The sequence below is a fragment of the Heterocephalus glaber genome, unplaced genomic scaffold (genome assembly GCF_053883595.1).
Source record: "Heterocephalus glaber isolate CG9 unplaced genomic scaffold, H.glaber_assembly_v1.0 deba00001720, whole genome shotgun sequence".
In the NCBI taxonomy this organism is placed as follows: domain Eukaryota; kingdom Metazoa; phylum Chordata; class Mammalia; order Rodentia; family Bathyergidae; genus Heterocephalus; species Heterocephalus glaber.
The window spans coordinates 2,256,831-2,281,555 of NW_028258433.1; the positions used below are offsets into that span (position 1 = coordinate 2,256,831).

The 24,725-nt window shown below is 40.4% G+C and overlaps 2 protein-coding genes across 4 annotated transcripts in view; one reads left to right on the top strand and one right to left on the bottom strand.

Moving 5' to 3' along the window:
• The window catches only part of LOC147821678 (uncharacterized), a 96,713-nt gene that overhangs the window by 64,536 nt on the left and 7,452 nt on the right, over positions 1–24,725 (top strand). The window lies entirely within an intron of this gene.
• The window catches only part of LOC147821679 (uncharacterized), a 130,597-nt gene continuing 107,079 nt past the window's right edge, over positions 1,208–24,725 (bottom strand). The window contains exons 3-5 of the mRNA XM_087199526.1: positions 12,462–12,497; positions 5,671–5,811; positions 1,208–1,282 (exon numbers count right to left, since the gene is read on the bottom strand). Of these exons, the coding sequence (XP_087055652.1) occupies positions 1,256–1,282; positions 5,671–5,811; positions 12,462–12,497 (204 nt within the window). The 3' untranslated portion in view covers positions 1,208–1,255. The remainder of the gene's footprint in view (positions 1,283–5,670; positions 5,812–12,461; positions 12,498–24,725) is intronic.

Here is a 24,725-nt window from a genome sequence, read left to right on the forward strand (position 1 = left end):
CCACTGACCATGGATTGAAACATGTGACACCATGAGCCAAATAACCCCTTTCTCTTTGTAAGTGGATCATCTCAGGTATTTGTCATAGTAGCAGAAAGCTGACTAACACAGAATAGGATATGATTGCAATGATTCTTGTCCTGCATCCATCCCACAAATCAAGGAAAGAGAATCAGCAAATTCTTTGCCTTGAAGATTAAGTCAGAATCACCCCAACCTGCTCCTTTCCCCACTAATTGTAACTGAGTGATGTGTGCTCTGGTCAGAAATGGTCCCACTGAGTTGCTGATCTCCACGTTGAGTGGTTCTTCACCAGAAAATCTCTTGCTCATCAGTTTTCACTTTTGCAGATCTTACCAATCCTTAATTTGGTGCCTTCCCCACTCTCCTTTTTTTCTCATTTAAAACTGACTTTTTCTCTGTATTGTTGTCTTTCAGGCAGCCTCGAAGTCTGACCCAAACTGATCTTTCCATTCTCACAAGCATTCCCCAAACCACGTTAGAAGCCACAATACCTTTTCTTGTTTTCACAGGAGCACAATGTATGAGAAATAACCCTTCATTAATCATAGGCTCCCACCTTCTTTAAAAATCACAGTTGCTACTCTTGGACTTTTTAGGATACTAAGACCAAAAAGGAACCTTGAAACGTCAATCTGTTAGTTATATCATCTGCAAATAATTATGTAATGACTTTGTCTGAATAATTTAGAAAACTGATTTCATTTAAAAAATAAAATTAGGCCCAGGCAGTGGCGGATGCCTATAATCCCAGAACTTGGGAGGCTGAGGCAGGAGGACTGCTTTGAGTCCAAGGCAAAGCCTAGGCAATGAGTTCAAGGCCAGCCTGAACTACATAGCCAGACCCTGTCTCAAAATTGCTCCTCCCCAGTTATTTTTGACTCTGTCCCCAGCCACTGATATTTGGTTAAAGTAAATCTGAAAATCATCTGGCAATCATCTTAGAACCCTTTGAATATCTCATACCTGGAGAAGCAAGTTGACTATGACATCTAATAAAGGAATTGGAAACCTTGAAGAGCACAGATTAAATGTGAAAGTTACCACCAATATGAAGGCTCAGAGACTTAATCACATTATATGCTGTTAATGTAAATATATAAATTTGGATCTATCTCTGAATTTAAGTGTTTTAGAAGAAGAGTCCTTAGCTTGAGGGTTGGAACCATCCTCAAAGGTTGTGTACCTTTTACTGAGTCAGAGGTTTGTTGTTTTCATCAGATCCTTAAGGGCTTCATGGTCTCCAAAAGATAAAGAACTCCTGTTTTAGAAGAAAGAAGACTGAAATCAAGTTAAGATTTTATATATTTATCAGCACATTAAACAATGGCAAACAATTTTTTTTTTTTTTGGTACTGGGGATCAAACTTGGGACCTTGAGTTTGCAAGGCAAGCGCTGGAACCACTGAGCTAAATCCCCGGCCCCAAACAACTTCTATTTCAGCATATAGCAAGAGAAAATGTCAGGTATTATAAATAATGATCACATGACGTAACCATATTTAACCACTAATACACATAATACCATTCCAGTGTTTCAGATATGCATCAACAAGTATTTAGCTTAATATGCATGCAACAAATAAATGGGGTGGCAGTTTAGAGATTTTAACCTCTATTGCATTTACCAATATACTTATTTCCACTATTATCTCCAAAAAACTTCAGCTAGGTAATTGACATCACATATAAGTAAAAAAACTGTTTAGTGCCTCAGTTATAAACATCTCGTTTTCTTATATAAGAAAGATAAATTATTGTGCATACTTTATGACAGCTTGATTAAAAGATATACTAGGAAAACTCCTATCATAGCCAAATTTTGAAGCCAAAAATCAAATTCAAAGCTTGGATTTTTAAAGCCAGAACCCATTCAGAGTAGTCCAAGAATAGCTCTTAAATAGTTGACAGGTAACACTTCCATAAGTCTGTCTTCAAAATGGAGTTTAAAAATTAGGTTTGAGTTGGTCACATAGAGACCAACAAGTTATTGTGTATTTCATTTTTTTCATTTAAAATATACTTTATAAAAATAAAATAAAATATACCTCATAAAACATTATTTATTTACTTATTTGATGTTTGTGTTGAGCCTCTGGTATATGTAGGCACCAATCTAGGTGCTGGGATTACATGAGTAACAAAACAGATAAAAATATAGTATAGCTATATATATATATGCTCATTATAAAACATTCAGATATAGAAGCACATAGAATTTAAAAAATCAAAAATATTCTTAGGGTCCACTTCTCTATCTCAGCTCTCTCCTTACAATATTCCTGTTAGTAATTTTGTGGATTTTCCTTTAGAACTTTTCTGCACATTCACACAGATTACTTTATATAGCAGTGATGGCGAACCTTTTAGAGCTTTCAGTGACATAAACAGCCCACTGTGGCATGCATGGCATAGCTTTGCCACCATCATATAGGATTTTTGTTTTGTTTTCTTTTGTTTTGTTTTTTGAAACAGGGTCTGCTGTGGTTTGGGTCTGGAAGTCCCCCCAGAGCCTCATGCAGTCGCAGGTGGGTGAATCTAGTGTGTGATGCTGGGGTTAAGGGCGTGTGATTACTAAACCACTGCACATGAGTGGCTGGTTTGGCACTGCCCTAATCCCAGTAGTCTGAGTAAGATAAAAGGAGCAGAAAGACGCTGTTAAGCTCCCTTGTTACCTTTGCTACCTTGTGGATACCATGTTGTTTCTCCTCTGCGATGCCTGTTTGCCATCACTGCCTTGGAGCCAGCTGATTATGGACTGAAACCTCTATGACCTGTGAGCTAAATAAACCCCTTCCCCTCTAATTTTAGGTGTCATGTATTTTGTTTCAGCAATGAGAGAAAAGTAACTAACACAGGGTCTCATTATATAGTTCAGGCTGGCCTTGAACTTGCAGCCTGCTGAATGCTGGGATTACAGGTGTGTGCCACCACGTTCAACCCTTGTATAGGATTTTTAAAACAACTTTATTGAGTATAAGGTACAGAGTATATGTATGTGTATTTATCATCAAATTCACTTGCATAAAGTATGCAATTATATATATTTTTAGTATATTTGCAGGGCTGTGCAAACAATATAATTTAGGCAAGTAGAGTTTAAAATTATAAATTGCCAGGCTGGTGGCACATGCTTTTAATCTCAGCACTTGTGAGGCTGGGTCAGGTGGATCACTATGAGTTTAAGGCTAGCCTGCCCTACATAGTGAATTCAAGGCCAGCCTGAGCTACATAATGAGACTTTGTGTCAAAAAAACAAAATAAATATTGGGCCAGGGATTTAGCTCAAGTGGTTCCACCGCCTGCCTTGCAAGCATCAAGGTCCCGAGTTTGATCCCTGGTACCAAAAGTAAAATAAAATAAAATTATAAATCAATATACAATATACATTAATATTCCACTCATCTAGATTATTACTATTATATATGAAAATTTTCATTTTTAGGTTAGTACTAAACCTTGATGATGTTCTCACCTTGTCAGCACAAGAATATTTGTGATTATTATCTAAAAAGAATATATTCCTTGTCAGATTTCTTAGATAAAGTGTGCTAAAGCACAGTAATTACATAGTTTATGGTAATCCTGTGATTTTAGAGGGCAAAAAGTTACTATAGTTAACTTACAAAGAGTCTTAAAAGTACAAAGTCAACTGTGAAAACACACACACACACACACACAGCATTTTTTAGTATTTTGAAATAACATTAGGAGCTAACAGGTACATAACCTTTACTATGTGTCAGAAACTTCTGGATGCTTACTACAGTATGTGGTTCCTCCTGAAGTCCTCATACCTCCATGAAGCATTTACTGTGATCAGATCCATTTTACAGATGTGGAGAACACAGTACAGAGTTTAGGTAATTTGTCCACTAAAAGAATAATTTAAAGGCAGGTGTGGTGGTGCATGCCTGTAATTCCAGCACTTGGGAGGCTGAGGCAGGAGGATTGCCCTGAATTCCAGGCCAGCCTGGGCTACAGAGTAAGTTCAAGGCCCAGCCTGAACGAATAGCAAGACCCTGTCTCAAACAAACAAACAAACAAACAAAAGCCAACCAACCAAACAAAAAGAACAAATTAAAGAGAGGCAGAGCTGAGCTTTAAGTGAGAAGCTTCTGCACTCTGCCCTGACTGGATGAGATGTGAGGGGATGAAGGAGAGGGAGTAAACATTAATGGATAAATATTTAGGCTGAGTGGAAATGAGACAACCTAGGCCAAGTGTTTAGTGTAGCAGTGACTCCTAGTAAGCACACACTAAAATGTATAAAGAAAAAAAACTTAAACAATTCGGAACTATTACAATTCTTCAGGGGAACTGATCCCGGCAGGCATTTTAGCGGGGAACCTCCTGGGTGGGAAGCAGAAATACTTTGAAGATACAGCACTCTGTGTCAGAGATCAGAGAAGTTGTGGCAGGGCAAACGAAAATAGGGGCAGTGTCTCCGCTAGTGCTGTGGGACCCCAAAATGACTGAGGGGAGTCAAAAAAGGTTAGCAGGAAAAGAAAATCTTGAGATACAAGTTGGGAGGTAGGTAAGTCAAATCAGGAATGATTTTACATTTTCTTTAAAATGAGTTTTATTTAGAAGATAAATTGAAACCATTAGGAGTGCAGGGTGGAAAGGAGCAGGCTGGCCTGGAGGTGAAGGACAGGCTGAATGTGGACTGTCCCACCCCACCCTGGGACAATGGCTCCACCCCAAACATCTGCTACTCAGTTGGTATCTTATCTTGTGAATTTAAAATTGCTTTGTTTTCAAGCTTCTCAATCACTATGTGATCTCAAACCAAGATAATCTTTTATATCTAAAATTTGTTTCTCATGCTTAACTTTATCAAGCATCTTTTCAGGGCTAGTGATCTTCATTTCTTTTCAAAACATGGGGACCTATGAAACAGCTAGATAAAAAAAAAAAATAACGATGATAATGCAGAGATGCCCAAGGTGGTAATTTAAAAACAAGTATGACAACCAGTAAGTCCTGATCACATCAAAGTTAGAGCTGGGCTGGAAAGAAAAGCTTAGACTTGAGGTAGGTGTGGGTTAGGCTTGAATAGCAAATTCATCACACTGAGAGTTACCCTTGGGAGTGAACAATAGAAATAAAGGGTTCCTTTCACAAAGTGTGCTCAGACAAAAGTGAAGTTGTAGGGCCTGGGGTTTGGCTCAGTGGTTCTGCCGCTTGCCTTGCAGGCGCAGGGTCCTGAGTTCGATCCCTGGTATCCCCCCAAAACAAAAACAAAAACAAAAGTGAAGTCGTAGGGAAATTCTGATTAAAACCAGGGAGGAGAAATACCAGATAACACTGTTCAACTGGAGCTGGAGGTAGGAAGGGGAGGAGCCATCCAAACAATCACTGTTCATATAGAACAATCTGTGCTTTGATTCTTGTTGAATAATATATATGATTATCAAATTCAATAGGAAAGTTGTATTATTGTAAATTCAGTTTTTCCAAAATACCCCTTTTTTGTGTGATGTTGGGGTTTAACCCAGCACCTTGCACGCAATAGACAAGACCTTTACTAGTGAGCTACAACCAGCTTAAAATACCAACTGTTTTGTTTTTCAACTTTGTGTTATGGAAAATTACAAGCATACATAAAAACAGAGAGAGGAGTACAGTGAAACCCCATGTACCCACCCTCTGGTTCTGTTTTCCTCGCTTCTTCTGCCTCCTGAACAAGGCCTCCTCAGTGGTCACTCGGTGAGAACAGCTGCTGTTCCTCAGACCTGCCTCTGAGAGCCCAGGTTTTTCTTCATCTAAGGACACGAAGGAGGCTGACTAGAGGAGGAAACAGACCCCATTGGCTGAGGAAGGGACAGAGCAACCCCGGTCTGAATTAGGAAAAGGCCAAGCGGAGGGGGCTCGCAGGCCTCCTGCCCTTCTCAGGCGCCAGCACCTGGCCGGGTAGGTAGAGCTGGGCCCCGAGGGGAGGAAGGTCTGCAGGCGGCGGGGGCTGCATCTTGGCTGCAGGCCTTTAGGAAGGCACAGTTTCCGGGGCTGTGGAGGGCAAGGAGGCAAGGAGCTTGCCAAGCCGGGTCTCCCGGCTGTTGCATCCCTGTGCCAGCATCGCAGAGCAGCCCATCGCTCTCAGGCTACAACACTGTGCCCCGAGTCCTTAGGCAACCGTGACATGATGGGGAATACTTTTTTTTTTTTTTTTGGTACCTGGTATCGAACTCGGAACCTTGGACTTGCAAGGCAGGCGGCGGAACCTCTGAGCTAAATCCCAGGCCCCGATACTTCTGTAACTATACCAACCCAACGTAGGAAGGTGCAGTGAAAATGTGAGGTGGCAGGAATTTCGCAGCTTCGTGATTAGTTTACGGGCCACTGCTTCCTTGCTATTATTATGTGGCGCATCTGTACTCTGATTGACTGAAGTGTCCACTGAGCCCTTGTCTACCACCGAGCCTTCTGTATCAGTCTGCAGTTATACCCTCCCCCAGTTCTTCGTTCCAATCTCACCCTCGATGTGTTGCCGCCCACCTGCACCTTGCCGGGCCCTGGGGACCCTGGCGCCTCTCGCCGGCCAGGTCTCCTGTGCAGTGTCAGCCTCCGCCGCTGCTCAGCCCCTTGCCGCTACCAACCCGGCGCTCCTCAGAGCCCTGCCTTCTTTGGGAAGCCTTCCTGGACCGTCTCCCACCCTGTGCATCAGGTGCTCCTCGGGCTCCAGAGTCTCCTGCCCAGATGCGGCCCGGGCAGAGGCTGGGCTGGTTTCTCTCGCCACCCTCTCGGGGCGTAACCTCAGAAGGTGGCCAGGAAATGTTTGCAAGAAAGCAGTGTTCACACCGTCCGTCCTTGTCCTTGTCCTCGTCCTTGTTGTCAAAGTAACTCAGTGTGGGGAGCAGGCTCCCCCAAAAGCCACGAGCGCAGAGTGCTGACTGCATTGGTCTTCGGGGCTTTCTCCTCACACGACAGCTAAAGCTCCAGGCGCTCCTGAAGCTCCAGTTCTCTCCTCCAAGGCGAGAGAACCACTTCCCCACTTCTGCTACCATCGGACTTTCCCTCTGCTGAGTCCTCCGGAGGATTTCAACTCCAAATCTACTTGGCCACTTCTTCAGGCTTCAGTCCCTCCAGCCTCTCACCCTAGCTATTTGGGAGGCTGAGGCAAGAGAATCACAAGTTGGAGGGCAGCTTGGACAATTTAGTAAGGTCCTGTCTCAAAATAAAAAAATTAAAGAGGGAGGGAAAAGAGCTAGGGATGTAACTTGGGGGTAGAGCACTTGGCTAGCTTCTACGATGTCTGAGGTTCAAGCCTCTACACTCACACACTCTTTTCAGTGTCACAGCCTGTGTGACGCCCTGACCCTAACCCTAATCCCCCAGCACTCTGCATGTGCATTCAGAGGTGGCACCAGGAAGCCAATAATGTCTTCTCCACTAGTCTGGAAGATTCCTAGGAGCTAAGACTGTCACTCCATCCCCATCCTCAGCAATCAGCACAATGTCTGACACATATTAATGTCTCAACAAATGTTTGATGAATGACTGAATGAAGTAACAAAGCATCTGGTTCGTTTTGGCTTTGTCATTGGAACATCAAAAATAAACTAAGTCTTCACACCCATTTTTTTTTTTTTCTGGTACTGGGGATTGAACTCAGGACCTTAGACTTTCGAGCCAGGCATGGTACCACTGAGCTAAATCCCCAGCCCTTCACACCCATTCTTGTGGTCTGAAGAACACTGGCACTGCAGTTTGAATTTTTGAGACCTCAAGAATCAAAACTTTAAGAGTTGGGCACAACAGCACATGCCTGAAATCCCAGCCCTTGGGAGGTTGAAGCAGGAGGATGGTGAGTTTGAGGCCAGCCTGGGCTACATAATAAGAACTTGCTTCAAAAACCACCTAAATAAATAAAAGTTCAAGAAACTGCCTCACCTTGTTTTGCTAATAGTAGAGTAAGTCAGTCTCTAGTACCAGGGAACCTTCTCTTACTCCATTTCACTTGCTTGCACAGAAGGCATAGCTCTGCCTGCCCTCATTGAAGTATAAGATGGAGTGGCTGGCCATGGTGCTGAGTGCCACTTCCATATCAGTCAAACAGTTAAAACTGAGTGCAAATGTGCTCCTTGCTACTGCCAGGCAGGTTCTAACTCATGGAGATATAGTAATATCACCCTCCAAAAATGATTAATCTAAGAATGTCATTTTTACACCATAGAATTGGAAATGAAAAAAAAGCAGACTTTGAAAATACCTCTTTGTACGATTTCATATTTGTACTACACTACAACAGAGTTTCTAAATTCAGGCTCCTCCAATTTAGTTTTGAATATTTTTCTAAAAGTATCCTGGCTTTCCCCTTGTCTTTCATTTTGACAGTTAGGGGATTTCCTAATCATAACTAGAGTTTTTCGGTCTAACTTTTCTAAATTTCCCCTCCCCTTCACTTTTCAACACTGACATTTTTTGTTGTTGTTTTTGGTACCCGGGAGAGATCTCAGGACCTTGCACTTGCCAGGCAGGTGCAGTGCCACTGAGCTAAATCCCCGGCCCCTCCTTCACTTTTCAACAGTCAGAATGTATGTATGAAAATATACTTTCACATTAATCCTTTTTTTGCTGGGGGGGGGTCACTGGAATTGAACCAGGAGCCTTCAAACTGAGCTACATCTTTATTTTGAGACAGGTTTTTCTCCTGCTATTGCTCAGGCTGAGCTTCAACTTATGATTGTCCTGCCTCAACCTCTCAGAGTGCTGGAATTCACATCAACCCTTAGTCATTCATTAGTTGTGCCTTCTGAAACCATGCTCCATGGTAGAGCAACCCTTCTGCCCTGCATAATTACCTTCTTACCCCAGTTCCTGATCAGATATGCCCTTCACATCTAAAACATATTTATGAATTAAACTAATGTTCTTAGTTTTCATTCAAACGCTAGATATCAAGAGCCGTTCATGGTTAACTTTTGACCTGTCTGGGAATGTGAAGATGATGAGATAATGGAAGAATACGAGTGCAAAATGTTGGTCTTCTTTGAGTAATGTACTAAAATGATAGGTGAGACAGAATGCAGATGCTATGGTGATGAAATATATTTCCAGTGTGTATAATACAGAGCTGTGCTCAAGGCCCGCCTGCTTACAGTCAATGAATCTAAGATAGTTTCAAGATGAAAATACTGTCTTCTTCATTTCCCACAGAAAGCCACTGAAGTTCTGAATCATTATATATCTTAACCAAGATCTTTGGAGTTCATCTAATCCACTTTCTGTTGGTTTTTAAAAAATTAATTGATTTATTTTATTTCTTTTTTGCGATATTCGCAATCAAACACAGGGTCTTGCACATGGTAGGCAACAGCTCTACTACTGAGGGTTCCAATCCCTACCCAACCCTTAATTTACATCTCCAACCCTTTAAAAATTTTTTTGTTTTGTTTTGAGACTAGATCTTGCTAAGTCATTAAGTTGCCCAGGCTGGGCTGGAACTTGCATTCCTCCTGCCTCAGCCTCCCAGTAGCTGGGATCACAGGCACACACCAGCACACCTAGTACTCTTAGTCTCAGTTTTAACTCTTACCTATAGTCTAACAATAGTCTATTTCATGTCTTAGACTCTTGTCCTAAGAAACCTAACTTTTCTGTAAATTGCCTGCTTGTCAATTTCCCCTGGGTGTCCCATGCATAGCCCAAATCCCCAGGGTAGAGGCCGAACCACCTGAAACACGAACAACACCTGCACCACATACTCTTCTTCCTACCTCTTCCCTTGGGCAAGGGCAATGTCTTCTCCCTGGTAGCCCAGCCAGGAATCTGCAAGTCTAGGACCTGTGTGCAGACAGGACCCATAACAGACCTCAGCAAGTATTTGTTGTATGAGCGATTTCATAATTGAATGGATGAGCTGAAGTAGTCAACCTCAACCCTCAACCAGAAGATTAATTGGTCATAAAGTCCTACATCATAAATCTCTCTCAAATCCTTTCCCCTTTTTTGATCCCTACCTTACCTCCCTTGCTGGATTGTGTCAAGGCTAAAATGAGATTAATATACATGAAAGTATTTTGCAAAGAATAAGCCTCTGGGAAAAAAAGAAAGGCTCGGGCCGGGGATTTAGCTCAGTGGTTCTGCTGCCTCCCTTGAAAGCGCAAGGACCCGAGTTTGATCCCAGGTACCAAAAAAAAAAAAAAAGAAAGAAAGGATAATAACTCCACTGGAATATGTTACTAAACATTACCAGCTCCAATGTGCCTATTTTTTTCAAACTATGATTTCTTTTCTTTTTTTTTTTTCTCCGTTCTCCCAACATTCTTGATTTCTGTCTGCCATGACTTTCAGAGGCCCAGCACTCAGTTGTATGGAACTCTACTGGTCCTCACACATAGGCTTAATGACTCAGTCATATAACCATCCATGCTGTTTCTGCTTCTGGTTTGTTTTTCTGTGTTGGAGATTGAACTCAAAGCCTTGTGCATGTTAAGCAAGTGCTACATCTGCAGACTGCTTCTGATTATTCCTTAAAGTAAGATCTGGCTACCAAGAAGGCTTGAAGTTCCTCATTGAAAGGGAGCAGATATTCAGCTTTTGTAGTCTCCACAGCACCTTGAGTGATCTTAGGTAAGAAGTAAAAGTACTTAACAATGCTTACTAACCATAAAAAAATGAAATCCTGGCCAGGCATGGTGGTGCATGCCTATAATCCTAGAACTAAACTGGACCCCAGCCTGGGCAATATAGTATCTTAATGAGATCCTGTCTCAAAATAAATAAATAAATAAATAAATAAATAAATAAATAAATAAATAAATTTTTATTTGTTTGTGTTTGTTTTGAGACAGGGTCTCGCTGTATAGTTCAGGCTGGTCTTGAACTCTATGTAGCCCAGGCTGGCCTTGAACTCACAGCGATCCTCCTGCCTCAGTCTCTTGAGTGCTGGTACTACAGATGTGTGCCACCATGCTCTGCCTTCAAAATAAATACTTAAAGAGGGCAAAATATTTTACGAAGGCCCTGGATTCAATTTCAACCCCCAGTACTGCAAACGAAAGGAAAGAAAGAGAAAGAAATCGTGTCATTTGCAGCCCCATGAAAATCATTATTCTAAGTGAAGTAAGCCAGGTACAGAAAGACCTGATCTCACTTCCATGTGGAATATAAAGAAGTTGATCTCATAGAACTTGAGAGTAGAACAGTGGTTTCCAGAGGCCAGGGAAGACAGAAGGGAGGGAGGGATGGGGAGAGGGTGATCAGTGGGAACTAGGTTACAGATAGAGAGGAGCAAGAAGGTCTGTGTGTTGTTGCACAGTAGGGTGACTGCCGATAGCAACGATATACTGCATATTTTAAAAAGCTAGAAGAAAGGATTTTGAAAGTTTTTACTATAATGAAATGATAAATGTTTGAGGAGATAGATATTATTTGACTTGATTTAAATGACATTAAAATTATGCAATGTAGCATCTGGAGGTGTAGCTCAGGGGTAGAGTGCATGCCTAGCATGTGGTCTTGGGTTTCATGCCTAGCACCACAAAAAACAAAATGAAATTGGGCCGGGGATTTAGCTCAGTGGTTTCGCCCCCTGCTGCACAAGCACAAGGACCGAGTTCGATCCCTGGTACCAAAAAAAAAAAGAAGCAAAACAAAAGAAAATGTACAATGTACATCATTTAAACACCATGTTATTCTACTAATATGTACAAATTTTTATGTATCAGTTAATAAATTTAAATAATAGAAGCTTATTGACTGACAGATAACTCTCCTCCATCCTACCTGTTATGGCTTGTAGCCAGATGTCCTCCCAAAGCCCAAAGTCATGCAGTCATGGGCCTAGAGTGTGTGATGCTGGGATTAAGGGTGTATGATTACTAAATTAGTCCACTGATTGGTTTGGCAAAGTTCTGGAAGTGGATAATTGGAAGGCCCTCCCTGGATGTGAGTGCTACCCACCCTAAGGGATAGAATATAAGGGGCAGAAAAAGAGTCACTGAGTCACTTGCTGCTTTTGCTGTCTTCTGTCTGCCATGAACTGTTTCTCCTCTGCGATGCCCCTCTGCCATGCCACCCTGTTTTGGAGCCAATCAACTATGAATTGAAACCTCTATAAAATGTGAGCTACAATAAATCTTTCCTCCTTTAACTTTGGGTATCAGGTATTTTATCTCAGCAATGAGAAAAGTAACTAAGACACTACCCAACCCCTCCCCTCCACTATCCTGAGCTTCTCTCTGAATAATATTCTTTATTCTTTAAAGCTTTTCCTTTTTAAGAAATTTAAGAGTCTAGATTAGCTGAAAGATTGGAATTTTTAGTTGCTGATTGTAGTAAATGTTCAAAGAGAGCCTGGATGAAAGTGCTGGGCTCCACTATTCACCACATGGAATCATTAAAGCTGCATATATATATATATATTGTGTATGTGTGTGTGCTCATAAACACATGTCTAGGGCTCAGATGTGGTAGCCCAAAGGTAAAGCACTTACCCTAGCCTGCATGAGATCCTGGGTTCCATTCCAACACTGCAGAACAAACATAAACAAAACCCGTACACTATTATATGCATGTACCAATATGCCAAATGAAACACATTGTTCTGTATAACTAATAGGCGCTAAAAAAGGTTAAAGAAAAAAATCCATACACCTAACCAAGTATAGCTCAATTGAAATACCTGAAACATATCCCATAACAATTGTGTAATTTAAAAAAGTATTAACATCTTCCATTTTGTTACCTGGTATAGCCCATCAATCACCAAGTATCATTGTTTCTCTTTGTAAATATCTTTTAAACATGGCATTTCTTTTCTGCATTTTGTCACCATTTGAGCTCGCCTTGCATGTCTCACCCAACTCCATCACCTTGGCTTCTTAATTGGGCCCTTGGACTTTGTCTTCTTATTCTTATGCAGCTTATGCTCAGCCACAAATTAAATTGCCCCCAAATACTGATATCATCAAACCATCCTCCTATCCCAAACCCATACCTCTGGGGACTCCACAGTACTCACTGGTCAGGCACAAATGTTTTGGCCAGATTTTCAAGGACTTTTCAATCTAATTTTACCCTCCTGGTCTACCCTCTCTGACTCGTCTTTATAGGAAGTGATGCAGGCTGCCCTTTAAGATCTAAATCTGTCACTCTAGATTTGCAGAGTTAAGCCTACACACAATGGATGTAATCTGCAGGAATAAATCAAGAGATTGCCAACCCTGTAAATGAGCAGCTGGAGATCTTGGGACACCTAAAACATCATTCAAAACTTGGGTGTGACTTCAGTAAAGTGGGATTCAAAAGTGCTTGTTATTTAGGGAGCAGAAATAAACCTTGAACCTGGCTTATGGAACTAGAAGAGTTAGAGAAGGGAATCCAAGGAGCTCAAAGTGAATGACCACCACCTGTGAGTTCAATCAGAATGTTTTGAATGAAGGGGACAGTTCAGGCTCTGACACCAGAGAATGCTAAAACCACCTAACAATTTCCTTCACTAGTTTGTGACTGCAGAGCAATCTTGGAGCCATCTGCTTTCCCAAGGAGTGAGTCCTGCCTGGGGTAGGCAGGCTGCCCAGGCTGGCTGCCCTACAGGTGGAGGCCTTAGCCTTCATCTGTGCCTAAGTGTGACCAATCAGTATTGGGGTGGTTGACTGGTTGACTGAGGGGAAGCACTCCAGCAATAATAATGACAGGTACAAATGATGTAAGTCAAGTTCTGAGCCTAAGGAACAGGCCCAGGACCATGGCCAACCAACCAAGGATGGTGTGCCCTGGGGAAGTTTGTCAGTGAGCAACCTGCTCCCCTCTAGGCTGCTCCTCTCCATCAGTCAAGGTGGACCACACCACTGTGAAACCGAATCTCCAGATACCACACTGTCTTATCTGGATTCCATTTCCTCTCCACTCACCCCAATTTTTGGCTCTCCAATCACTTTCTACTTCTCTATAGCAGATCTCTTCCACCATTCCCTCCTGATTTTATTCCTACCTCCCCAGAAACATCTGCTTCAAGAAGCTACCTCATCTGACTGCTCTTGTGTGGTCACATGTGCTCAACCAGTGTTGCAACACTGGCACAGATGTATGTGAGCTTTTATCTTCCTGGGGTCAGGAGCATTATGTTCCCACCTATATTCCCAGGGCCTAGCATCGGGTAATAGGAACTTGAATTTAAAAAGCACTGAATTTATTCCACGAGTTTCTAGAAACCTGCCTTTCTAGGCCAGACCTCACCTCTGAGCTCCAGGTCCCTGTGTCCAATTTCTTTCTGTTTTCTTTTTTTTGGGAGAGGGGGGTACCAGGGATAGAACTCGGGTCCTTGAGCTTGCAAGGCAGGCTGTGGAACCACTGAGCTAAATCCCCAGCACCCTGTGTCCAATTTCTTTTTTTTTTTTTATTTTATATTAAATTCTTTTATTGGTACATTGTAGGTATACAACACAATTACATTTCTCACTGGGAATTGTACCTTTACATAATGCATCTTGGTTCTTATTTTTTCCCTGTGTCCAATTTCTGATTGTCCATGCCTAGATGTGACACTGAAAACTCAACCTTAATTTGGCTAATAATGAATTTTCTTTTCCATCTTAAATCCCCTTAGTTAATGTACCATTATCCAAACAACAAGCTAAATGACACGCAGGGGTCCTCCTAAATCCTCTTTCCCGTCTATGGCCATACCACCCTGAATGCGCCCGATCTCGTCTAAATCCTCTTTCCTGTTTACATCCTACTTCTAATTAGTCACCAAATTTAATCTCTCTATTGTTCTTTCATATTTGTCTGCCTCTCACCTCTGGCCCTGGGTATCTCTCATCGGGATGGTGGTGATAATTTTCCTTTTTTCTTTAGAGGTTGAAACCTATGAATTTTATTTGTACAAAAGAATAAAAATATCTATTTTAGAGGACTGATTTAAACTTATGGTTTTCTGCTTCTCCTGGCCCTTGAACATGAAACTGCTTTCAAATCAAAGAGGTTTAAGATAGGTAATTATTAAATAAACACTCTTTACCTACCCCGGCAAAAAACCACAGAGCTGAGTTTCCCATTTTACTTATAGTAAACCACATTATTTTCAGTATTGGCAACTGCATGAAACAGATTATCAGATATGTCAGCAGGAAGGGATGAGCTATACAAAGGCATTACAAAAAGTCCCAGAAAGAAAATAAGATGGTAAAAACAACAATAGGAAAATAATAAAACACAAAATAAAATAAGAGAAATGCCAGATATTTACAGCCTACATCAGGAATGGGACTTGTGGTCTACGTTAAGCATAGCACCAAACCAGAGAATGCAACTCGATGGGCATCACAGATGTAGCTGTTGCTGGCCAGTTTGGGGGAAACATTCATTCTAAGGGAGAAATGAACAAAAAGGAATGTGCCAGCACTATCACCACACCATGGCCTCCCTGCAGCTCTGCTTCTAAGAATGACACAAAGCAAATGATGCAATGTCTTACAGAAGTGACTTGTCACCACATTTAGAACAAACTACTCAGAGTCACAGGCACTGGGTCTGGAGAGCAGAGGTGGGCAGCCACGCACTTAGATGAGGGATGTTTATCTGTGTGAGGTCGGAAAAGGGAAGCAGGACTCTATAGCCTGAAAGCTTCTGTATTAATGAGTCTTCTAATAGCTTGCGGTTTTTTGGTTTAATTTAAGATCAATCCTCCCTCACGTTTTTCTGTTTAAAAAAAACAAACAGAAAACTTCCAAGCCTAACCTAATATACATACCTGGGCCAGTTTTCATTCTTTCGTTTTTTATGGCTGCTATGATGACTCCCTGAGGAAGTGGAAGAAGCAGTCTTCCAAGGTTTCCCTCCATGCACAGATCCATCCAGATCCTCAGGGTCCTCCGGACTGGGCTCATTTTCCTGATTGTGGAAGTCCAGAGAGTATCACTTTCCATCCCATCTCCTGGTTCCCTTTTTTTTAATGAGCTGGTCCTGAACTCCTGCCAATGCACTTACTGCAGCTGCTGATGTAACTGAAGATTTACTGAAAAGCCGCTCAGCTTCCTTAAACTTTCAGTTTCTTCAATTTTGTTTTTTTTTTTGCTATAGGAGTTTTTTCTGTTGGTCAAATACTGACCCCAGCCATAAATAATATTGCCATACATTTGAGTGTCTTCTAAGTAGCTTTCTTCAAAGCATACATCTGTCTCTCCAAGTTTGTCAGTGTTTCCACCAGCTCCTGCCAGGTGTCGGGGATCTTCGGCTGGGCTGCTTGTGCTTTGCCATGTTGGGCTGGAGCGGATAGTTTTCTAAGTGACCTTCCAGTTCTACATTTGTTCTTCCCAAATGCATCTTCCATGCTACCACTAAAATTATCTTCAGAGGCTGAGGCAGGAGGATTACACCAGGACAGCCTGGGCAACTTAGCAAGGCCTGGCCTAAAAATAAAAAGGCCTGGGGATGTTGCTTAGTGTATATGATTTGTGTGTGTGTGGTGGTGGGGATACAACTGTTACCATATTATTCTCCTGCTTAAAATAAAACAGTGGGTTCCCTACAGGTAGGATAAATTCAGAGTGACCATTATGTTATGCAAAACCTTGTATGATTGGACTTCTGGCTGCTTCTCTAGTCTCATTTCTTTTGTTTGTTTGTTTGTTTGATTTTTGTTTTTAGAGACAGGGTCTTCCTATGTAGTTCAGGCTGGCCTTCAACTCACTATGTAGACCAGTCTGGCCTTGAACTCATGGTGATCCTCCTGTGTCAGCCTCCTAAGTGCCGGGATTACAGGTGTGTGCCACCACACCCGGATAGCCTTGTTTCTTATCATTCCACACCACCTCTTAGATCTCACAGTGGTATAGCACATCAGGAAACACCAGCATTCCTCTAAGTAGACCACATGTTTCCACCCTCACCTTTGCCCATATCTGACTTTCTCGTCATCCCTCCCAACCTCCACTTCTGGAGGATGCTTTATTTTCATATCTAGCTCAAATGTCACCTCCGCTGAGAAGTCTCCGGCAACCTACACTAAAACAGGCTGAGTCTCATCGAAGTTGAGAGTTGAATGGTGGTTACCAAAGGTTGAGGAGAGGAGATGGGAGGAAGGGAGAGGGAGAGGTTGATCATTGGGTACTAAGTTACAGTGACATGGTTGTAAGAAGTTCTGATGTCCTGTTGGAGTAGCAGTAGGTCACTATAGAGAACCATAATATTATACATATTTCAAAAAGCTAGGAGGGGGCCAGGGATTTACTTCAGTGGTTCGGCTGGCTGCCTCGAAGGTGCAAGGTCCTGAGTTCGATCCCCAGTAACAAAAAAAAAAAATCTAGGAGAAAGGCATTTTAATGTTTTCACCATAAAGAAATGATAAATGTTTGAGGAGAAAGATGTGTTTAACTTTATTTGAACATTACACAAAGCATATGTGTATTGAAGCATCACATGGTACCCCATCAGTAGGTACAATCTTTATGCATGTTAAAAGTTAAAACAAACAAACAAACAAACAAGTTGAGTTTTCTGCAGCTGAAGGCAGAAGGAGAATCAGAGATTGAAAGCACAAGATGAGTAAGACTTGCCCTTGCTGGCTGGAAGGTGTAGGGAAAGGACTTGTAAGCTGTGTTCAAGATTGGATAGCAATGCCCTACAGACAATCAGTGAGGAAACAGGACATCAGTAGCCATGGAGAGGTACATTCTGCCGGTGTCATGTGAGTAAGCTTAGAAGTGGATTTGAGATGTTTCGCCAACATCTTACATCAGCTTGGCGACACTCTGAGCAGAGAACCTCGCTCTGCCAAGCTGAGATTCTGCCCTCCAGAGCTAGGTGCTAAGCAGTGGGTCTTGTCTGAAACCTATTGTGTGTGTGTGATCACTTTTGTCATAGCAACAGAAAACTAATATGTAGCTCTTTTTAGTGTCCTCATTGAGCAAAATACAATTTAATATTACATTCAATAAATATTCACTAAGAAAACATTAATAATTGAAATGACTTTATCTTATCACCAGTAAAGCTATAATGTCAACTGGTCTTCTCTGCCTATTATTAACATTGAAAAAAAATTTAACAAAGATTTTAATTAAAAAAAAATCTGTCATGCTCATTTTATATTTATTAAGTTGCTAAAAAGACATTGTTATAGGACACACATTTCATGTACCCAAGAGTTACATTTTCGTTTTAAGACACCAGAATCCAGCTAGTGGAGATATTTTACAAACTAAGGTAATCAATCATCAAAAGAATTTACAGGTAAAATTTCTTTGAATACATTACCATCACAAAGGATTCTATATAAAAAATCTATTTCCATGTCAATGCAGAAAGTCCTTAGAAACAATACTTTGTTGGTTTTCAAAACTTAAAAAAACAAAAAAGCTGAGAAAATTCTGTGGAGTACATACCACCCTGAAGGTATACATTATATATTACCATATTGAAATCTCAAAGAAGCTATGGAGTGAATCTACCCATTTAGTTTTTTTAATATAGAATTCCCCAAATGTATTTACGATGGAATTTTTGAAAAACAACTTTTCACATCTTGCTGGAACATCATTTGAGAAATGCTTGCCTAAATAAATTTCTCCTCTCTCCAGACTAAGTATTGAGTCAAAATGTTAACAAGAAAAGAAAAATTTCAGAAACAGAATTGATTAAAAGCATTCAGGAACTATAAAGGTGTTTTCCCTCTTCTCTTATTGGTTGTTGGAACTTTTTAACTAATTTTTTTTACTAGAGTTGATAAATTAAAACAAGATTTTTAACAATAATTTTAATGAAATATCTATAAAGCAAAATTAATGTCCCAAGGAGTTTTCTAGAATAGTTTCACCTATACTATATATCTGTTTGTGCATTACTGCAGTGGATATTTTTCAAAAATGGGATGTGGCATTGTCATCTAATGTTTTACAATTTAATGCAGAAAATATAGGACTGACACATTTTTTTAAGGAAAAATATTATTTGTCCATGTTAAGAAGGAGAGTAGAACAGAATTAGAATTTTAGGCTAGGATACTTGTGCTGTTTTTTTGTTTGTTTGTTTTGAGACAGGGTCTCACTATGTGGTTCAGGCTGGTTTGAACTCACTATGAAGCCCAGGCTGTTGAATTTGTGGCAATCCTCCTGCTTCAGCCTCCCAAGTGCTGGGACTACAGGTGTGTGCCATCATACCGCCCACTGCTTTTAAATATGTAAATGCTCAAATTCTGTCCATGTATATAAAATATAAAAACAAATATCTTTTTATTGAATTTGAAGTAGAGCTGTGATTACTTCCCAAAAGGAGCAATAACCTTCAGATTCTAAATTGTTGTTTTAATTCAGCTGTCTTCAAACTTCCACAGGTTTCAGAACCTAGTGGAGGGCTCAGTAAAGCCCAGATTACTGGGGCCTACCCCCAGAATTTGTGACCAGGACATCTGGGGTGAGACCTGAGAATTTGCATGCAAACACATTCTTGGGTGACATTGAAGCTGCTGGTCCAGGAAGCCTATTTTGAGAGCCATTGTAAATCTGGTACTTGACCAACCCCTTGGCAGTTCTTATTGGGCAGGTCTGGGGAAAGCTCCTTAGGTAATTTCAATGTTTGCCAATCTTTGGGAGCTCTGACACTGGGATTTGGAATTTTGTTATAGGTTATCCTTATTTTGGTTCCATAGCTCAAATCCTTTCTACCTCTCTCCATGGGTATCTCAGCATTCAAAAGAAAACCAGAATGCTGGGAGAATAAAAGTGAAGGGCAGAAATGTATGTAATTAGTTTTATACCTCATTGGCAGAATTTACAGAAGGCCAAAGCTGGAACCTGGAACCTGGAACCACACTCATTTCCCTCTTGCAATTTGGAAAATGCAGACTGGCTGAGCTGACGTTTAGTGCAGTGAGAGAAAGCCCAGAAGTCCACAACTCTTCTTTAGCTTCTGTGTATTGATCTTTCTTTTTCAATTTCCCTTAGAATTTGATTAATCATGTGTAATTTTTTTTTTTTTTTGTACCAGGGATCGAACTCTGGACCTTGCACTTGCGAGGCAGGCAGCAGAACCACTGAGCTAAATCCCCAGCCCCAATCATGTGTGATTTTAAAACTTGATTAGATGAGCTATAGAGGTGTTCTAGTCCAGTGGCCAAGAGCCTCTGGAGCTAAGTAGATTCAAGTCTCAGCTCTGTCACTTAGTTGCTGAAGGACTCCTGAAGAGTTATTTCAATATACTGTAACCTCAGTCCCCTCTTCTGAAAAGCGGAAATAGAACAATATATATGTGTATATATGATTGGTGTTAGGTGGCCAGAAAAAAATGCAAGGAAAGCATTTAGCCCAGTGCCCGGTGCAGAGGAAGGGTCAGTAAATAGCACGAAACTCTTACTCTCACATAATGACTCCGGAAAGTCTTAGACCAAGTGTCAACTAATTTCAGTGCTTGAGTAGTAAGGATTATGCCGTAACATTCTTCAATAAAGCAGCTAGAAATGCCAATTCAACTTAGAAAAGAGTGTCACATTCAACTTAGAAAGCAGTTCCTGTCACCTTCATGAACGATTTTTACTAAATAAAAAGTATCAAACACAGATGCTCCTTGACTTACAATGGGGTTACATTCAATAAACCTACTGTAAGTTGAAAATATGTTAAGTAAAAAATCCATTTAATATACTCAAGCTGTTGAACATCATAGCTTAGCCTAGCCTACCTTAAATATGCTCAGAATACCACATTAGCCTGTCACTGGGCAAAGTCACCTAACACAAAGCCTATTTTATAACAAAGTGCCAAATAACTCATCTGATTTATTGGATACTTGACGCTGTATGATTTTGGTTGTTTCCCCTGGCGATTGTGGGCTGACTGGAGCTGGGACTCACTGCTGCTGCCCAGCATGTTGAGAGAGCATCATAGCACATGCCCTTGGCATGGGAAAAGATCAACATTCAAAATCTGAAGTACACTTTCTACTGAATTTATATTACTTTCACAACCAAGATAAAGTCAAAAATTTTAAGTTGAACTGTTGTGAGTCAGAATCTGTCTGCATTATTAAATGTAATACCATTGATGATGCCACATTTTATTACACAGCACAAAGAAAGAAAAAATGTTGCCAATTAAACTATGAGATGATGCTTTCTTATTACTTAAAATTTTTGTTTTATCCTTTTTGAAACTGCTCTTTTAGCTTTATGTTTTGGAAACATTTGCTACTCTTTTGCATACATAAAAAATCTGATTAAATAAACTGATTAAAAAATTCCTAATTTGCCTTCACATTCTGAGTCTCAGCCTTCTGAATCACTTGTTTGACTCAGAGTCCATGTTGCTGCTTATTCACTCAATGCCATCCTTTGTGCCACAAAGGCCTTGGTGATAGAGCACTTCGTAAGAGAAACTACAAGTCCTCAGTGCTCTTGGGGCTGTGCTCTTTGCTTGTCTATTTTTGATTCCTGCTTCAAGGATACTGCCAAACATGGGATGATGTATCATTCTCTCTTCTCTCCTTCCCACAAACATCTATTTCTCAGGGATTAAAACACTGCCTCATTCTTGTTTCTGTGATTTTTTGGTTTTTTCAGACCAGGTCTCGTTTTGTAGTATAGGTTGGCCTGGAACCCCCTATGTAACCCAAGCTGGCCTTGAACTCTCCATCCTCCTGCCTCAGCCTCCAAGGTGCTGGATTACAGATGTGCGTCACTACTCTGTTTCCTTCTGGGATTTTTTTCTAAACAATCAACACTCAGTTTCCAAATTCAAACACAGTGCTTCTGACATTCATGGACATGTAGGCAATGACAACTGTGGCCTGGCCAATAGACTGTGAGACATCCCTGGTTGGATCCTGAATTTCTAAGATATTGGTAATAAGTTTATTGAGTCCTGAATTAATTGGTTCTGGAATTCAGCTCTGTGTGGCTATTCACAGAAAATAGTGTTATTAATAATAGCCTTTGAATTGCACTTACTCTTTTTTTCCAGAACAGCTTTATCGAGATAAAGCTCATATACCATACTATTTACCCACTTAAAGAGTAAAATTCAATGATATTTACATATGTTCATAGAATATACTGAAAAAGTTAGTACAGCATCATTCCAAAAAGAAAACCTGAAACTATTAGTAGTTAGCATCCATTTCTTTGCCCAGTTCTCCTTTAACAACCATCAATCTACTTTTTAGCTTCATGAATTTTGCCTATTCTGGATATTTTTTATAAATGGAATCACAACAGGGTACTTTTGTGACTGGCTTCTTTCACTAAGCATAATGTCTTCAAGGTTCACGTATGTTGTACCATATAAGAGCATTTATAACCTTCAGTTGTTGAATAATATTCTATTTGGGTAATACAATATTTTATTCATCCACTCTTCAGTTGATGAACACTTGAGTAGTTTCCACTTTTGTACTATTATGAACAATGCTGGCATATAAACATTCATGTATACATTTTTGTGTAGCTATGTTTTCATTTCTGTTTGGCATGTATCTAGGAGTCATGTTATGTTTAACCTTTGAAGAACTGTCACACTGTACTGAAAAACAGTGGTACCACATATGAGGGCTCCGATTTTTCTACGTTCTTGTCCAATGCTTGTTATTTTCTGTCTTTTTTATTATAGCAACCCTAGCGAGTGAGAAACAATATTTCATTTTGGTATTGCACTTGGTTTTAAAGCACTTTCACCTGCATTTTCTCATTTGATCTTCATAGTATTTGTCAACATTCCTTATCCACAGTCAAAGGAGAGAACATCGAGATTAATTCATGAACTTGTTCAAGATAGCTCAGTTAGTGATGAAATGTTAATTAGAACATAATCATGCTTCTGGATTCTGAGGCCACTGTTCTCCTACCACAACAGACTATTCCAACCTCAGGGTAGCAACCTACCTGTAGTCAGGTAAATAATGATGATGGATTAGAAGTAAACTGGGGATTAGAGCTCAGGGCAGAAATGCCATCAGGACATAGTACTTCAATATCACCTTAGGTGATGTGACATTGCTGCTGTCTTTCAGCAATAGCTAGTGGCACTGTACTGGTCAGCAACAGCACAGGAAGATGGGTCTTATTTTGTAAAAAGGCCCACTTAAATGTTGGGAGATACACAGGTCAAAAAAAAAAATTGGTAATTTGGAACAGAGACCACACCTTTGCCTTCACAGCCTACAGGAAAAGTCCATACCAACCAGGTTAATCTCCTTCTGGCAGATCTGTTCTGGTGTTGTAACACTGAGAAAGAATAATTTCCTAGCTCTGCCTGTCTCCCAGTAGATTTAGATGTCAGCCCCGGTTTGTAAGCTGGACTCATTAATTTTCATACTCATGAACTGAGAGAATTAAAGAATTTTTGCTTATGCTTCCATTTTTCTATTCATGAACTATCTCCTTTTTGTACAAAAAAATCAATATTTTATGAAACAATCTCCTTGGAAGTTAAGTGCTATAGCACTACTTTATTCTAATCAAAGAAATTCTGCACATTGCTCAACACCAGCTGAGCAAGGGCAAAAGCCTCTAAATGAAGCTTTCTCACTTCACTGGGAAAGTCACCTTTGAATCAATGAACCATGAGATCTTACCGAAATTACAGAATGAAATAGGTTGACCAGTGTAGTAGTCTATTTTTCCTTACTATAATGAGATACCTGAGACTGGATAACTTTATAAAGGAAGGTTTTATTTGGTTTACAATTCTGAAGGTCCAAGGGCTCACAGCTGGTAATAGCCCTCTTGATGGCAGAGTACCAAGGCAGGGCAGGGCCTCATAGGGAAGAGATAGGGAGAGCATGTGTTTATGTGCATGCATGCATGTGTGTGGAGGTGTACATGTGTCCTCTGGTCTCTCCTTATAAAGCCACCAAGGCTTCAATCATGGGGGCTCCATTCTGATGACCTTAACTAATTCTCATAACCTCTAAGGGCCTCACTTCTAAACGCTATAGCTGGATTAAGTTTTTAACCTATTCATACTTCACCATGGGCATTGAATTTCAACACATGAATCCTTTGGGGACACACTCAAATCATATTTAAATCACAACAGTCAGCATGTGGTATATCTCTTAAAGCCAAGTTTTTTTTCCCATTCAGATTGTGTCCAAAAGATACGTTACCACTTTTAGCACAACAACAAAGTGATGTTTCTGATAGGGCCCACTCTGCTCATGCTGGTGTGGTCGAAAGGAACTGTCCTTTTCACTTTTAAGACATGTTAAGGTTATTGCTTGATCTTGCTGACAACAGCTGCTACTTTTGGCACTTGGGATTGCTTTTCTTTTTGTTGGATTTATTTTGTTTTTAAATTGGAAGGCAATAGACCACAGCAGTACATAATCTGCATCTAACAATTTCTGATTTTTGTATTTCATTTCCTAATCCTTGCCTATACTTTATAAAGTTATAATCAGTGTGCATATACTATTGTGTGTTTGGCTCTATTAATTAATATTATAATATTAATATATTATATCACATTAATATATGATATTAAATACTTTCCATTTCATATTGTTTTTATAAATATTTTGGTGGCTGTATAATATTTTGTCATGTCTGCTAAACCATCCAATTATTGGATACTGTACTAGGGTTTCCAAAAGAAACAGAATCAACATCTTATTTACATATATGTAGAGAGAGAGTCATGTGACAGCTAACAACTTTTTATTCAACAATGGATCACACATATGATGGTGGTCTATAAAAGTATATTGCCTAGTGATATAGCTGTCTTAGTTTCTGACAAGTACACTCTATAGTGTTTGCACAACAACAA